At 39.2% G+C, this 15,682-nt stretch overlaps 1 protein-coding gene across 9 annotated transcripts in view; it reads left to right on the top strand.

Annotated features, from left to right (window-relative positions):
* nrxn2a (neurexin 2a) overlaps positions 1–15,682 on the top strand; it is a 467,328-nt gene that overhangs the window by 50,877 nt on the left and 400,769 nt on the right. For all 9 annotated transcript variants that reach the window (XM_065287129.2, XM_065287128.1, XM_065287126.2 and 6 more), the window contains exon 2: positions 13,935–15,163. In XM_065287129.2, coding sequence (XP_065143201.1) covers positions 14,455–15,163 — 709 coding nt within the window. In that variant the 5' untranslated portion in view covers positions 13,935–14,454. The remainder of the gene's footprint in view (positions 1–13,934; positions 15,164–15,682) is intronic.

Genomic DNA, 15,682 nt, shown 5'->3' with positions numbered 1-15,682 from the left:
ACCGAACCGGCTTTACTGGTGAGACACGCATGAGAATCACAGGCAATTTTTTACCCAGCTCTAAAATTCGGACCTCAGATTTATAAAGTAGAAGTGTGTTCTTCACCTGCAGCAACACACAGAAAAGCAAACAGACGCGTTTGCAAAGCACCCTACTTAATAAAATGATCTGCTGCAAAATAAAATATTATTGTACGTCAGCAATGATGTCTTCTGCACAACCTCTATCCCCACAAGAATAGACAGTCTTTGACCATTCAAGATTAGTCATCATCATAAATTGAAAGCTCAGATTCAGGTAAATGTGTATTTGTTCATCTCACAGTAAAATGAAAGTGTATACAGTGCAAACACCTTAAAATAATAATTAAATTAAATATACTTTAACAGTAAAAATAATACACAGAAAATGATGCATGTACAACAAAAGCATGCATAAGAGTGCTAATGTTCTGTCTTAACATAGTATGGCTGTGTGACAATATGGTTTGTTTTTTTATTTATGAAAGAAGTTAGTTCCAGTTTTTGATTCTGATTGGTCAATAGTTGTACTCTACTCCACTTTGTGTTGTGCCTAATATGATGAAGTAGCCCCTCTTTATCTTACTGCTTACTTTTTACACATTTAGTATCAGGGGGTCCCTGCTCCATGCCTTTCTCATCTAAGGGGTCCTTGCTCCAAAAAAACGTTGAAGACCCCCGCACTATTTGGTTTAATTATTTGTAAATATAATGTCATATGTTATTAAAATACATTTATATTTAATTTTGTGTAATATTAAACTGTACCTGTCAAGATGATTTGCAGCATCCCGATTACCGTGTGTTATTCGTTTTGAGCAGTTGGTATCTGGAAATAACCAACCTGCAAATGTCGCAACTGGCCAATTAGAATCAAGCCGTGTAATACATTTTATTATACCACGGGTCTGTTGAATGCTGTATTCTGATTGGCTGTGAAATGTTCCGCGGGTATGCATTAATTTCTGATAACCGCACACCTAACTTGTCAAATGTTTTAAAAATAGGCACCAGAGCAATGTTTGTGGTAACCGTGGTATAAGAGGAATAATTGACTCCGGTCCTTTGAATTATTTGAAATTAATGCACACCCGCGGGGTGACGGCATTGCACCTTGGGTGTGCATTATTTTCTTATAATTCAATGGCCCGTCGTCAATTATTCCTTACATAAAAGATGTATTTTATTTGGAATGCATTGTTTTTGTATTATGTATTAAAAAGCCAATTTAAAAACCTTTTGAATGCATGTGCATTATTTGGAGTTTATTTTGTGTTTAATGTGAGGTTTTGTTGATTAATTAATTTAAATAGCCAAATAGAGTAATTTCTCCGCAAACCGGACAATGCTGGTTTTGCTGTATGTTTTCTGTATAGCGTGCCGCCAGCAAGAACAATAGAAAGTCAATAGAAAGATGTCATCTGTTTATTGTTTTGGTATTATTTTTCATGCAGAGTCTTTCTCGCTCATCACATTTAATTCAGACTGTAATCTCACAGCCCAAATCATAATTTTTTTGATGTGCCACTATAATTTACTAACAGAAAACCTGTCAGTGTGACGTTCTGCATCGGCGAAGGAACTCGCTTTCTGAAAGCATTAATCAGAACCAAACATAATGAAAATCCTTCTGTCTCTGTATTTTTTAATAGAACCACTTCTGAAAAGGAACTTAAATTAAATTTATAGTATGCATAAACAGATAAAATGAATTAAAATTTAGCAGTCTTTTCAGGAGGACAAATACCAATTCTTTAGGTGTTTAATAAAATGTGATTTTGTCTGTGAAGTTATTTATGATTTACGGTTTTCTACATGAAATCATCCTACATAAAGGCCAATTAAAGAACATTCTGTGACAATATAACCTTGATATCTTTAATATTGATTGAGTAAGGTCATGTGAAATCAATGTGAAATCAATAAATAAAAACAAAGTTGATGCTCCATATCTCTTAAAGGGGACAGAGAATGAAAAACCATTTTTACCTTGTATTTGCTGAATAATGGTAGTCTACCCGCATTCACAAACATACAAAAAGTGCTAGACATGCTAAACATCTCAGTCTCATAGAAATTTCTCTTTTAGAAATGTCAGCCAGAAAGCGGCCCAATCTGAAAAACTGATGCTTATGACATCACAGGCATCTAACTGCCCCTCCACTTTAAAATAATTGGCTACATTTTTTGAGTGGCAACAAAGTCAGCCAATCAGTAATGAGATTGCAAGTTAAGCCAGTAGGGGGAGCCAAATAGATGCAAAACCACTTGTTTAAAATCCCCCACCCTAATAGAGCTATCTGAGAGAGGGTTTTAGGAAGCTTCTAAGGCATTACAGATCCAAACAAAAACATTTTTGTCTACATGTCACATCACAGAACGAGGATAAATACCCCGTTCAATCATTCTATGCCACCTTTAATTAGATTATGAGATTTTGGCCTGGATTTCACAGATATGGTCACAGACAGTTCTATCGAAGTGATATAAAAAATATTTAGTAATACATACCATATGTATAAAGCAGGGGTCTCCAACCTTTCTGTAAGCAGGGGCTACCACAACGGATGAAACAATCTGGAGGGCTACTTTGTTGATATAGTCTACTCAAAACTTTTTTATTTTTGTTTTTGTTTTATTTGACTTAATAAATATTAAAATTAAGGCTATTAAAATGTGCTTTGATGGGCAACTCACAGACTCGCGGGCCCCATGTTGGAGATCACTCGTATAAGATTTTATAACACACCTTTTCGGTGTGCGGCCCTGTTTATAATGCATCATTTCGTGCCCCCCCAAAGAAAATTTATGACATAAACATTGTAAACCTAAAATTGAATTAAACGAAACATATGAAATGATACAATGTAGTATTGTTGGTTAGTAGCCTTATTTTTCTGAGGTGTAATCACACAGAATTTATAATAAATGAATGTATTTTATAAAATGGCATAAACATGGGACCCCCTGGCTTAATCCCCAGTTTAAGAACCACTGGTATTTGGAGTCCTCCATATGCATTTTGCATGTGTTAAAGTTATTGGTGGTTAATCCAAATGGCCTCAGTATGATTTTAATATTTCTGAAAATGTACACCCCTGTTTCAAACCATGCCTGATCTTAGTTTTTGGTTGTGCATTGTGGATTTCTAGTCCTGCATTGCGTGTCTCTGTAACTTCCTCCATCACTTTTTCCGTGCTCATTTCAGTATGTATGTCAGCATCTGTCTGGTTTCTGAATAGCCTGTATCAGCACATTTGTGTCTAGAGATCGTACAATTACTCTCCTGGGCTCATTCTGGCCCTGCTTGACTCTTTTATACACCACTGCTTCAGGCATTATCCACTGAGTCCAGAGAGAGAGAGAGAGAAAGAGAGAGAATCCTGGGTACGGCCAGAGGTGCATTGCTCCAAACTGGGCAGAGGATTTTTAGGACCCAGTTAATCTTATCCTTAGATGCCACACTCACTGACCGTTGCCTAAACGTTGATGCATACGACACACTTAAATGGAATACTTCAGCAGCTTTGAAGTCTTCATCTTATTGGTTGAATTATACAGGATATATTTTAACATGTTTGCCATTGTTGTTATAAACTTTGGAGACGCTTGTGAATGAAATTTACTGATTGCACATACATTGACATTTCCCTGCTCCTAAACATGACGTGGCATAAAGCGAAGCGTGATTGGTTGCTTTACATGTAAGTCATGCGTGTCAGGCCTCTTGGGCATTTCTTGGCCATTTAAAGCGGTCATGGTGCACAGACCTTCAGTAGGACCTAGTGGCTCATGGGGTGGGGGTATCAGGAGGGGGTTTAATGTAGCTCAAGCAATTCAACTAGTCAGATTTATTTAAGATACTAAATGTAATGCGCGTCATGTATTTTTTCACTGATGTAAGCTGAAGCACATCGCCCGTGATTACTCTTTTGGTCTTTTGTCAGATAGATGTTATTAATTGCAGTAACATGGGTGTGGGCACATAGTTCCTATGTGTTTTCTTCATGAATACACACATGGCTTTGTGTGCGTGGGGAAATAATGTTGCTTGTGTCACTTCTGCATCCATAGAAGAAGGTAAATTGCACAGGATCCAACTGAAGCGGTACCCTAATGTGACTGCTTGTGTCATAGTTGTCACAGCTGGTTAGCGTAAAATGCCGGCGACGAGCAGAGCAAGTTAGGCGACGACTTTGTTGTCAAATTGCGTGGGCTGAGAGAAAAGCATCGGTTGTGGCCCTATAAGAGCTTAACTAAAGACTGTCACCCCTCGTTCGGTGTTGTTGATTCTCACCGTATTGATTTCCTTTACATTTGATTCTGTTTGCGGGTTCCCTAGTTCACACCTGCCATCCATCACGGCGTGTTGCGGATATATATAGATTGAATTAGAAATCGAGAGGTTTATTCTTGTCCATTAAATGATTCACTGGGGAATTTAGCTGTGTTGCATTGCAAAGGAGCGCAAACAGTGGCCACCTAGTTTATCTGTGTTTATTTGTCTTCATAGGTATACAGAAAAAAATAATCACTGAAGAATTTAAAGTCATGAATCAAAGCAACCAGCTATGAGTTATCACAAACTCTGTCTTAAAATGTTTTTTACATTATCGTTAAAAAAATATATTTTCCTTTCGGATCCCTACTGTTGCGATGTCTTGCTGGTTTGTTAAAGACTCCATTAATTCACTTGATGAGCATTTTTATATATTGTGTTGACATGTTTTTCTAATGAAACTTATGTGAAAAACTGAAACGCTTTTCTTAAATATCTGCCTGGTAGGCATTAGTTATGTCACAACCATGAAACATGATTTGTTACTAGTTAGCTGCAGGTGGTAATGAGGGAGGAACATTCTTATTCGAAAAAGGATTTGGACATAAATCTGTTTAGTGCAAGATGAGTCATTAATATTATATTGATTGTTTTTCCTGGAGAATAAATAACAATAAATGCATGTATATGCTAAAACTAAAACACAATCAGATCCCTTGCTCAGTAGTCAGGACACTGATTAGGTAGTGACCATTTTAAAGGAAAACACCACAGTTTTTCAATATTTTACTATGTTCTTACCTCAACTTAGACTAATTAATACATACCTATCTTTTTTCAATGCGTGCACTTAATCTTTGCATAGTGTGTTGTAAATGTGTTAGCATTTAGCCTAGCCCCATTCATTCCTTAGGATCCAAACAGGGATGAATTTAAACACAAAATAATACGTGGTGATTTTTTCGTTTCGTGAATGTGTTAGCATTTAGCCTAGCCCCATTCATTCCTTAGGATCCAAACAGGGATGTATTTAAACACAAAATAATACATGGTGATTTTTTTCGTTTCGTGAATGTGTTAGCATTTAGCCTAGCCCAATCCATTCCTTAGGATCCAAACAGGGATAAATTTAAACACAAAATAAAACGTGGTGATTTTTTAAGCGGATAAAAAATTAGAATTATATTGTATGGCGGAAGAGCACTTAGTTTGAAGCACTTCGACTTCTGGCACAGTAACATAATCGAAGTCGAAGTGCTGCAAACTAAGTGCTTTTTATTTTGTGCAACCATTCTTACTCGTGTAACTACTCATGTAACAGTTTTTAAATAGGGAAAACATGGAAGTGTTTGGTGGCTTCTAAATTCATCCCTTTTTGCATCCTAATGAATGAATGGGGCTAGGCTAAATGCTAACACATTCATACACGCTGTACAAAGATGAAGTGCCCGCATTGAATAAAGATAGGTATGTATTAATTCCTCTAAGTTGTGGTAAGAACATAGTAAAATATAGAAAAATGGTGGTGTTTTCCTTTAAGGGCTTTCTTAATTGCAATGCATTGGAATGTTAGATTCCTAAAATACAAAACCCATTGAGCATTTATGGTCCCTATATTCCCTTTCTGGAAATCACGTGACCTTTTCTGAAGCTTTCCAACTAAAAACGCGCAAACAAAAAAAGAAAAAAGTTTGTTATGTGTTAAAATCTACTTAAAATTGAAATGTAATATTCTTCCAAATTTATGTGTGGATATGTAAGATAATATTGAAAGTGTTTGTCATGATATACTTTAACAAGTTTTTAATAATTAAGTAGGTTATTGATGAATAACAGCTGTGAATTATCACAACGTGCTAAAGCAGTAACGTCAAAAAAAAACAAAAACAAGTGAACAATGTCCCAATGTGAAGTGAGCACACAATATTCCGATTTATAACCTCAGTTATACACACCCAGTTTTTAAGTATCCTAGCTTGATTTCATAGACAGTTAAATTAAACACATATATTTTTTGTTTTGATAAACATTCACTTGGAATGGCTGATATATTTATATACTTGTATGCGCAGTGGTGCTGAAATCTGGTGATACGAGACTTTGCAACTTTTGTAAAACATTTGTTAAGTGTCAAACAGTAACATTTAATGTCAACACATTTTCGGGTGGTTTTCCCCAGGACTTGCAATGTGAATGTGAAATGTTAAAGAGTCTAATACTCAGCACTGTGTCAAATCATCTTTAAGATGTGACACAAATGCATCTTTATTTATGTCCTCCCATGGTTTCTGCTTCCCTTTGGACTCTAGTATTGATAGCAAACAAATGAGTCGATCCTGCAGGACTGCAGGCGTACATGCTGTATCTGCAGCGCCCTGACTTCTTCACCCTCCCAGTGCTCTTTACAGCGCTACATCAAACCAGGGTCTCCAGGGCTTCTCCATCCACTCAGCTAAGACAGTGTCCTCCATTCTCCTTAAATCCATTCACATCCCCGCTGCTAAGATTCAGACCCCTCCCAACGTCCATCGTACAACATCGTGCCAAAAAGAGCTCCGCATGGTCATCCGCCCCACTTCATGCTGTCACTAAACTCCCAAACCACAGAGGCATGCTGGAAAAACAGACAGAATGGCAAATCAGATAACGCAATGACACAGCAGATATTCCAGGCTGCTTTTTTGCCTACTCCGCAATATGCCAGAAAAGCACAAACGCATGCATACTTGTGGTACCCTCACAGCTCAATAGTTTCTTACCGGAGGGGTTTTTAAGACAACAGTTGCCTCTTCGTGCTCTACGTGCTGCATCTTCCATTACCCGCAGCCGAGCTAAAGACTGGAAAGCGCAGTTTTCTCCATTTGCCTTTGCCTACTCTTTGCTTTTCCGACATGGCAATTATTTCTGGCACCTGCAAGATCGAATGAAGGGGAAACTTAGACAATGTGCGGTAATTAGATCTTGTGTGTTTTACCCTGCGATTATGTGCTTGACAATTTGTCACTGAGTGGACTCCGCAGCTGTCGCTAGAGCCGAGGCACGCGTCAATCGAAATGACTCCACCTCTGTTCGTTCCCTCCTCCACATTCTGCAAGATTCTTCCTGATGATTTTGTCATTCACATTTGTGAACCCCAAAACATCATATCTATTCTCAGTAGCTTCACATTGTATGCACGTTTGTTATTTTTTAATTAGAGGATGCATTAGCAATTAAATTTGTGTGTTTTATCCTATGTATTACAGTAGTTGTGCCTCCAGCGACTTCAGTGCTAGGCTGTGGCACCTTGTCACCATCCACCCCCTCCTTTCACCCATCCTCTTTCCTCCTCCCATCCATCCCACATTTACACATACACATGTTTTTAATGGAGCGTAACATCTCCTGCTGCACTCAATGGATTCACCAGCTTCCCTCCGTATTCACGCAAAGGCTCTTTCCTCCAACAACATTAGGCTGAGCTTATTTATGAATTCTTATGAAGATCATATTCGTCCATAATTGTCCCTTGTCAATCCTCAAGTCCCGGTGATTGTATTCACGTTCGGCTGTCAAGAGCCTCCTGAGAGTGTAAATAAGCTTAAGTATATCTTTTTGCATTCTCCTGTTTAGCTTTAACAGACACGCTTTCTGCTGCACAAATGGTAAACACTTGTTCCCTGCTTTGAAGGTTGATGAAAACTACTGATATTTAAAGTGTTTTTTTAATACGCACCACTAAAATGAAGGAAAGCGCTGAGCTTTAATAAGACCCTGAATGCTCCACACAATTAGCAAGCCGTTATTCTTTGAGAGATTAGAAAACAAACACTCCCGCACTGTACCTACCACCTTGAACGAGACTTCACTGTAAAAAAGCACGTATCCACAAAGATGAGTTGGTGTAATGGTCCGGTGGGTGTTAGATTACAGAAACCATGTTAAAGAGTTTGCTAGCCTGTGCCTGCTCTTGCTTTGAACCCTTCTTCCATCACAGACAGGTGGAGTAAGTCCAATCATCTGGGACTTTAAGCTCATAGGTTTTTTCCTCTGAACCTCACACGGTTCTGTTTAAATAGGATTTCAGCTGCATCCTATGCTGCTCTACTGATCTTACGTCCAAGCCTGGAGCTCTGAGTGATGGTGGCTCAGTGCGCTGTCCGTGGTGCTGATGTTTGCTGGCTTCTGTCTGTGGTGCTGAAAGGACAGCAGCCTTTCTGTCTTATTAGTGGACTGATGTCTCCCTTGTGGGCAATTGCATATCTCATCTCAATTAACTGATCTCATAGATTACTAGGGATGTGCTAGATATTTTTTTTTTAAGTGTTAATGCAAAACTGAGTTATTTACAAAGATGTGGTAGCTTTAAAACCACATCTGGTAAATGCATGTAAATGATCAGTTGTGTTTCCTAAGCAGTGTTTTAATGTTAAGAAACAGAACAGATAAGAACAGAATGAAACCGAATAAGGAATCTTAAGATGTGTTATTTTCTTTAAAAAACAGTGCTTGTGGCAGGCACCTGCAAACATAGATGTGATGCAATGACCAAAAACGGCCGTCTATGGTTGCACTTTTAAAGAGATTAATTTAGTAGACCGTTTGATCTCAAAATTAGGGTTTTGTTGCACAGGGATTTAAAGCTAAAGCACGTACTTTTAGCATGTTAATATAGGTGTATATAGTGTTGAGTGGGGCACAAACTAGCGCATGGGGTTAATTGTAACATGGCTACTTATATATATATTATACATAGCCAAGCTTTTGGTGCTTTTGGTCTTTTTTTCTAACTGTCAGAAGATGATCTCCTGAGAATTTGTGAAAGATGTGTTTTGATTTGAAGATATTGAACAAAGAGTGTTTTGGAGACATGAAAGTAGATTTATTCATCTTATGTTTTTTTTTATTTCTGATTTGGGTGTGTAAGTCACCAAATTCAACTTTATATTATTTTAATCACTTTCAGCAACATGTCAGCAACTCCTAGTAACTGATAGCTGGGATTTAAAAAATTTACACAGCAGGGTTAGTTGTAACACATTGGGGCGGTTTCCCGGACATGGATTATCTTAAGCCAGGACTAGGCCTTAGTTTAATTAGGAAATATAACTTTGTTTTAACAAACATGCCTTACTAAAAACATTACCTGTGTGCATTTTGAGGCAAAACAAATGGCACTGGTGTATTTTAAGATATGTCAGTGCAAGTTGTTTTCAGTTTGGACAGCTCTTAAAAATGTTTTAGTCTAGGACTAGTCTAATCCCTATCTGGGAAACCGCCCCATTGTTACAATGAAGCCTTAGGTATACAATGATAATGAAATGAAAACAATGTAAATACTATTCATCAAAATGATGGCTGTTAACACAATATCAGTAGAAATAACAGACAGTTATGATTGTCTTAATTGTGCAGCCCTTTCAAAAAATCTTTTTGTGTTCATCGATGCATAATACAAGGATGGTTAGATGAAGGATCATGGATGAATGAATGTGTTGATATCTATCTTTTATAGACAGATATATATAAACAATATCCACCTTTTGTATATATAGACACAAAATTTTCTAGCAGGTGTTACAACAAACCCTCTGTTTGTTACAATAAACCCCATCTATGGGGTAAGTTGTAATGTTTGCACTTCTGTCACTTTCGGTGTAATTGTACAATAACGGTAGGTCCCACAAACAAACCTTAAGTGTTGATTTATAGCAGAAATAATATATGTGTTTGTTGATTGTGCAAAAAATTGATTAATCTAACTAAAATATTTATTGAATGATAGAGCCAAAGCCATAAAGTGTTAGTTTGTGCCCAGCTCTCTCCTACATATAAATATATATGATGTTTACATATCCCTTGCAGTTTGTGAAAAAATAAGTAGTGCTATTAGCTATTATACTGCCTTAAATGAGCTATTTCACATGCAGTCCACAAGACACAATAATAATTACATTTGTTAATTTAACTCAGTTACAACGCCAGTGGGCAGTTTAATGGCTCATGATCAACAAGGGACTCAATCACAAAACATAAAAGTTGTTGACCAGACAGGTAACAATGCAAGGTTATGTCTTAGACTGTATGTAAACATGTGTTATGTGAAAAAAAATAGGGCAGTACTCAATAAAAACCTTTTTATTATTCTATTTCGCATTTATTAATAATTTACAGATTCTCTACCCAACACGTTTGCTCATGTACTTATGCATGCATGTATATATGAATATACTATTTATATAACCTCACAAATAGACAAGTTAACTTATCACCAACATGAAAAGATATGTGGTCAATAGAGTGCGGATCGGGCCGCATTTTTCTGTCCGAGCCCGGCCCGTGTCCGGCAGGGCAGTAACCGAACCGAACCCAACCCTAACCCCACAGGCATTAAGATGTTTATGTACGAGCCCGACCCGAGCCCAACACAGTTAAAAATCGCATTGTCACACCAACATAGACACATTTCCACACACATGAAGATGGGTGGCGATAGTTTATCTTAAAATGACATTTTTATGTTTATCAGCTTACCCCCAGGCCATCCAAGATGTAAGTGACAATAGGCTTTATGCACTACTTCCTGATCTTCAGCCAGCTCCTTGTTCCCTGTCTGCCATTATTGGACAAACTGATTAATCCAGGTGAGCCTGACCTCAGTAGTCACAACAACAATAATCAGACACACCTGGATTAATCAGTTTGTCCAATAATGGCAGCCAGGAAACAAGGAGGTTTCCTGGCTGAAGTTCAGGAAGTAGTGCAGCTGGGCATAAAGCCTGTTGTTTCTCAACACAAATGTAGATTTTTGACTCCAACCGTTTCAGTTGTATAATGGAAGTGGATGGTAACAAAATCCAATAGAGAAAAAAATATACACAGACAAATCCAAATGAAACCATGTGGCTCGTGACGACACGTCGATGTCCTAAGACACGAAACGATCGGTTTGTGCGAGAAACCGAACAGTATTTATATAATTTTTACCTCTAATACAACACTATCACCACAGCAATACGCATGTTCACATAAACCTTCTTATTCATCCAATGTTTAATACCGGGTTGCAAAACAACTTCATAGGTGCATACCACCACCTACTGTATCGGGAGCCCAGTATAGTGTATATTTGCCCTCATGCTGTGCACACGAAACAGTAGGTGGCGGTAAGAACCTATGAAGTTGTTTCGCAACCCACTATTAAACATTAGAAGAATAAGAAGGTGATGTAAACGCACGCATTTCATTTTAAAATGAACTATCGCTTTAAACAGGCCCACTGGCTACCTACATAATTATAATAAGCTGTTTTAAATTTCAATTCTGAGTGTTCGAGTCCTTTCTGGATCTTTAGGGGGAACCCGAACATAATTTCTAAATATTTGTCCGAACCCGGCCCGTCGGGTACCGTCATCTCCCGTCGGGCTCGGTTCGGGTGTCCATCCTCTAGTGGTCAAGAGATTTTTTCATTTGCTAACCATGCGAAGTTCCTGCTTACCACATCCCTCAGTGTTTAGCAGCAACCAAGGTGGGCAGATTTTTCCAGAACTGCCATTTCATGTGTGTAGGTGGCGGAGGAGGACTCTGTTTTTAATCATGTAGATTTGATTTGGCTAATTAAAAGAAACATCAAGAGGAAGTAAATTATGTGAGGCAGAACGGCAATGGTTAATTGAATATGAATGCAGTAATTCAAGTGTGAGCTTTAAATACAAGCTTGACAAAAGATGCTCATGCATTCAGGGGGCGTTTTGTTGCGTATGTGCTAATTGTACATTCGCACCACGGGCTCGCTCCCTAAAGTGCCCTCAGTGCATCCTTATGCTGTCCATTACCGTCCAGTGTAGGAGCAGAAAGCATGGCTAATTCTATTTGGTTGGTAGCTCAGAAAGCGTGTTGACCTGGGAACTGAGCTTTGATCAGTAAGCACCAAACGCTTTAAATTTACAGTAAAACAGTGCTAGGGAGTAAACAGCAGTTCTGGGAGGGTTTGCCAACTGTTACGGTAGTGCTGAAACACACCAAATGGCTTGTCAGGGCTCCCTGTCCTCCTCTCTTCATTGTTATGCGCTGTGTTATAGTCATGCATCACGCTCAAGGGCAGATAATGACCTTAATGACAATGACCGCACAGCGAGAACGAGAGGAGCGGTTTCTATTTGGATTCCCAACCGGTTTTCCAAGCTCACTGAAAGCACACATGCATTAACCGAGACCACATCTATTTACTTACAAATGAGAATGCCACACACCCAAGACACGTTGGCGTGTGCTGATATAACATGAGATGATGTGGATTCGAGAGATACTACATTTATGTCGCCCACAGTGGTTTTTGTTACTTAGACAATAAAGGCACTGTCATCTCAGAGCAATGCATGCAGCGGTACAAAATGATCTTTCCTCGTGCAGAGCAGTCTGTCTGCCACGTTAAAAACGGAATTACATGGCCGATATATTTGGAACGGCAAAGGATTGAGTGTTACAGGAGCCAATTTGATCTAAATTGAACTACTTTTCATTCCAATTATGAATATTTCCTCTCTCCCCTCCCGTCCTCCATCTGAGCACATTGGCTTTATTGCACAGTGCCACGTGCTGTATAGAACTGCCATTATGAAATTTAGTCACTAATCCTTTGACAAACATGAGAGAGTGAAATCTTTAACCAGACCTTTTGAAAGAGTTTTAACCGCTTTTGTGCCGTTGTTAGCCTTTTAAGTAGTTATTTTCAATTAAATCAATTTTTTTCTCCTCCATTTAAAGAAGACGACCCCAAAGACCCGTTTTTGCTCATGGATTTCCCACTCTTCCGTCCAGGTTTCGCAAGGCACTCAAGCTGTTTTTATTTTCAAGGTCTTTTGCGAAGTCCTCTTGTGCACGATCACGGTAATTAATTAGAAGCAAATGAGAAATTAAGCTTGCGCTTAGTGCGATCAAATTAATTTTTCTATGCTTTCAGAGTGCTTATTGTTTCTATATCACGTCCACCATGCGAGCACCCATATTTATTGTTGTTGAGGAGACGGGAGAGCTCCAGAGCTGCAATGTTCTCAGCTATTATTTTCCTTTGCTCTTACTGACTCATAAAAGCAATATGATGAGACCATGGTGCTGCATATTCCTCATTAATAAACATCTTTTACGCTCATCACCTAACCTCCCCCCATGCTCAGATTTTGTCTTTATACGTGTCACTTTCTCTGTAGTAGGTTGTGTTGACGCATGCTGTCAGTAGAGCACTAATATGCTCAGTCGCTGTATGGGTGAAGATAGGTGTTGATTGACTGAGAAAGCTTTAGGGGGCCTGGAGCTGTTTAAAACACTAGCTGCGAGAGCCGGTTTGTGAATATTCATCTGTGAACTGATCAGCAATTTTGCAAAGCGAATGAGGAAATCTGTCAAGCAGTCCAGTCTGCTACAGTGCAAAGTGCATTAAAGATTGCTTTCATTATCCTCAAAGAATCCAAGCTTGGGGAATTACACGCCCACATTTTATTTTTTTGATCAAACTGGTCCTGCAATGGAAAAGTACATTTAAAGGTCATAACTTACATCAAAGTACGATCATTAAGTGTTTTGGTAAAATGAATAGAGATCAGTGAGCATTGGGTTTGTGGTCATAGATGAACATGCTGTCTTTTTTGACTTTCAGATCCCTCTTCAATGAAGGATTTCTGACAGCACCAACTGGATCTGTGCGACTCATCCCCTGCTCAGTGGAATGCAGACGCACCTCTCCGGAGGAATGGAGGTTTTCTGGTGAAAAGAAAATTATGCATTTGACCTACTATCCACAAAATACAACTGCAGCAGTAATCCTACTTCCACCAGAGGGTGAGATGCATAAATCGGTCTTTTAACATGTTGAGTCAACTAGATTTTTAGGCCAGTTATAGATTTCGAAGCGCTACGTACCGCGTGAGGTTCTTTTTCTCGGATTACAGAAGTATTCCTCAACGGAGATGTTCGGAGGAGAATCAAGATGGAGAATCAAATGAAAAGAAACTTAAATACTAGGGGGTTTTAGAAAACTGAGACCTTACTACTTCAGCAACGCTTTTTTTGAAAAGGCCAGATAAATTAATACTCTGGACTGGGAATAAATCTCTCCTTATCAGTGGATTAAGAGAAACTAAACATAAGAAAAGAAGGATTAGGTGCACGCTTGGAAGATGATGACGTGGATGTGGAGGTGCGGCGCGAGGTTGTTGCTGGGCCTGATAGTGGCCGTCTCGCTGTCCGTGGCCCTGGAGTTTGACGGCCTGCCGGGTCAATGGGTCCGCTACAGACCTTGGGAAGCAGGTGCCACTGGAGAGCTGAGCTTCACCATGAAGACCAACATCAGCAAGGCTGTAGTGTTGTACATGGACGACGGAGGTAACTGCGATTTCCTGGAGCTGCTGGTCAACAATGGTCGCTTGCAGTTGCGATTCGCCATCCACTGCGGCGAGCCGGCCTCGTTGCACATGGAGACGCACATCAACGATGAGCGTTGGCATCGTGTGCTGCTCACGAGGAACTACCGCGAGACCATGCTGGTGATGGACGGAGAGGCCAAAGTGGCGGAAGTGAAATCCAAGCGTAGAGAGATGATGGTAGCCAGCGATTTATACGTTGGTGGGATCCCACCAGATGTCCGCCTGTCGGCCCTCACGTCCAGCACCGTCAAATACGAGCCGCCTTTCCGAGGCTTGATCGCCAACCTGAAGTTAGGGGAGACTACTCCTGTGCTCCTGGATAGCCAGGGGGTGAAAGACGATCTGGAATATCTCTGTAGCAAGCAAAACCCCTGCAGCAATGGAGGACGTTGCTCCATTCGCGAAAGTGAGGTGCTTTGCGATTGCACTAATACAGGCTATAAAGGGAAATACTGCAGCGAAGGTAAGCAAGATGATGTTCTTTCAAGCTTTTCACATAGTGGAAATATCAAAATGCCTTAGTGGATAATGCACTCAAGGTTAAATGTTTAGTTTTAAGAAAATCTAAGGGCTCTGGAGTTGGAAATTATTAACCATTATCTGATCCGGACTGCCTGTTTTCTAATCATTTGGTGTGTTTTTTTCTTATCGCTTTCACTGCACTTAAACTACAGCCTGACTACTGAAATATTAGCAATTGGGAACAACCTGATAAAGTAGAAAGTTAATACCTTTAGGACAGTTGGGTAATACAATAACGTGGTAATGTTGCTGTTTCTAAATATTGAGGATGTGTTGGCAGCTGGTATTAGAGCGCATTAGCCCTTAAAAATGGCTTGAAAGTTTATAGCTAATGAGATGCGTCTGGATGCAGATCTCATTAAATCAGGTTCAGAGGGTGTGCATGTTTACTTCTGTACTGTTGTTCAAAAGAAACCATTTATTTTCATGATCACTGTAAATAAAGGATCAATATCTCCTA

The sequence above is a fragment of the Paramisgurnus dabryanus genome, chromosome 18, assembly GCF_030506205.2.
Source record: "Paramisgurnus dabryanus chromosome 18, PD_genome_1.1, whole genome shotgun sequence".
Taxonomy (NCBI): domain Eukaryota; kingdom Metazoa; phylum Chordata; class Actinopteri; order Cypriniformes; family Cobitidae; genus Paramisgurnus; species Paramisgurnus dabryanus.
The sequence above is the reverse complement of the archived record's forward strand: the minus strand, read 5'-3'. Positions and strand labels throughout refer to the sequence as shown.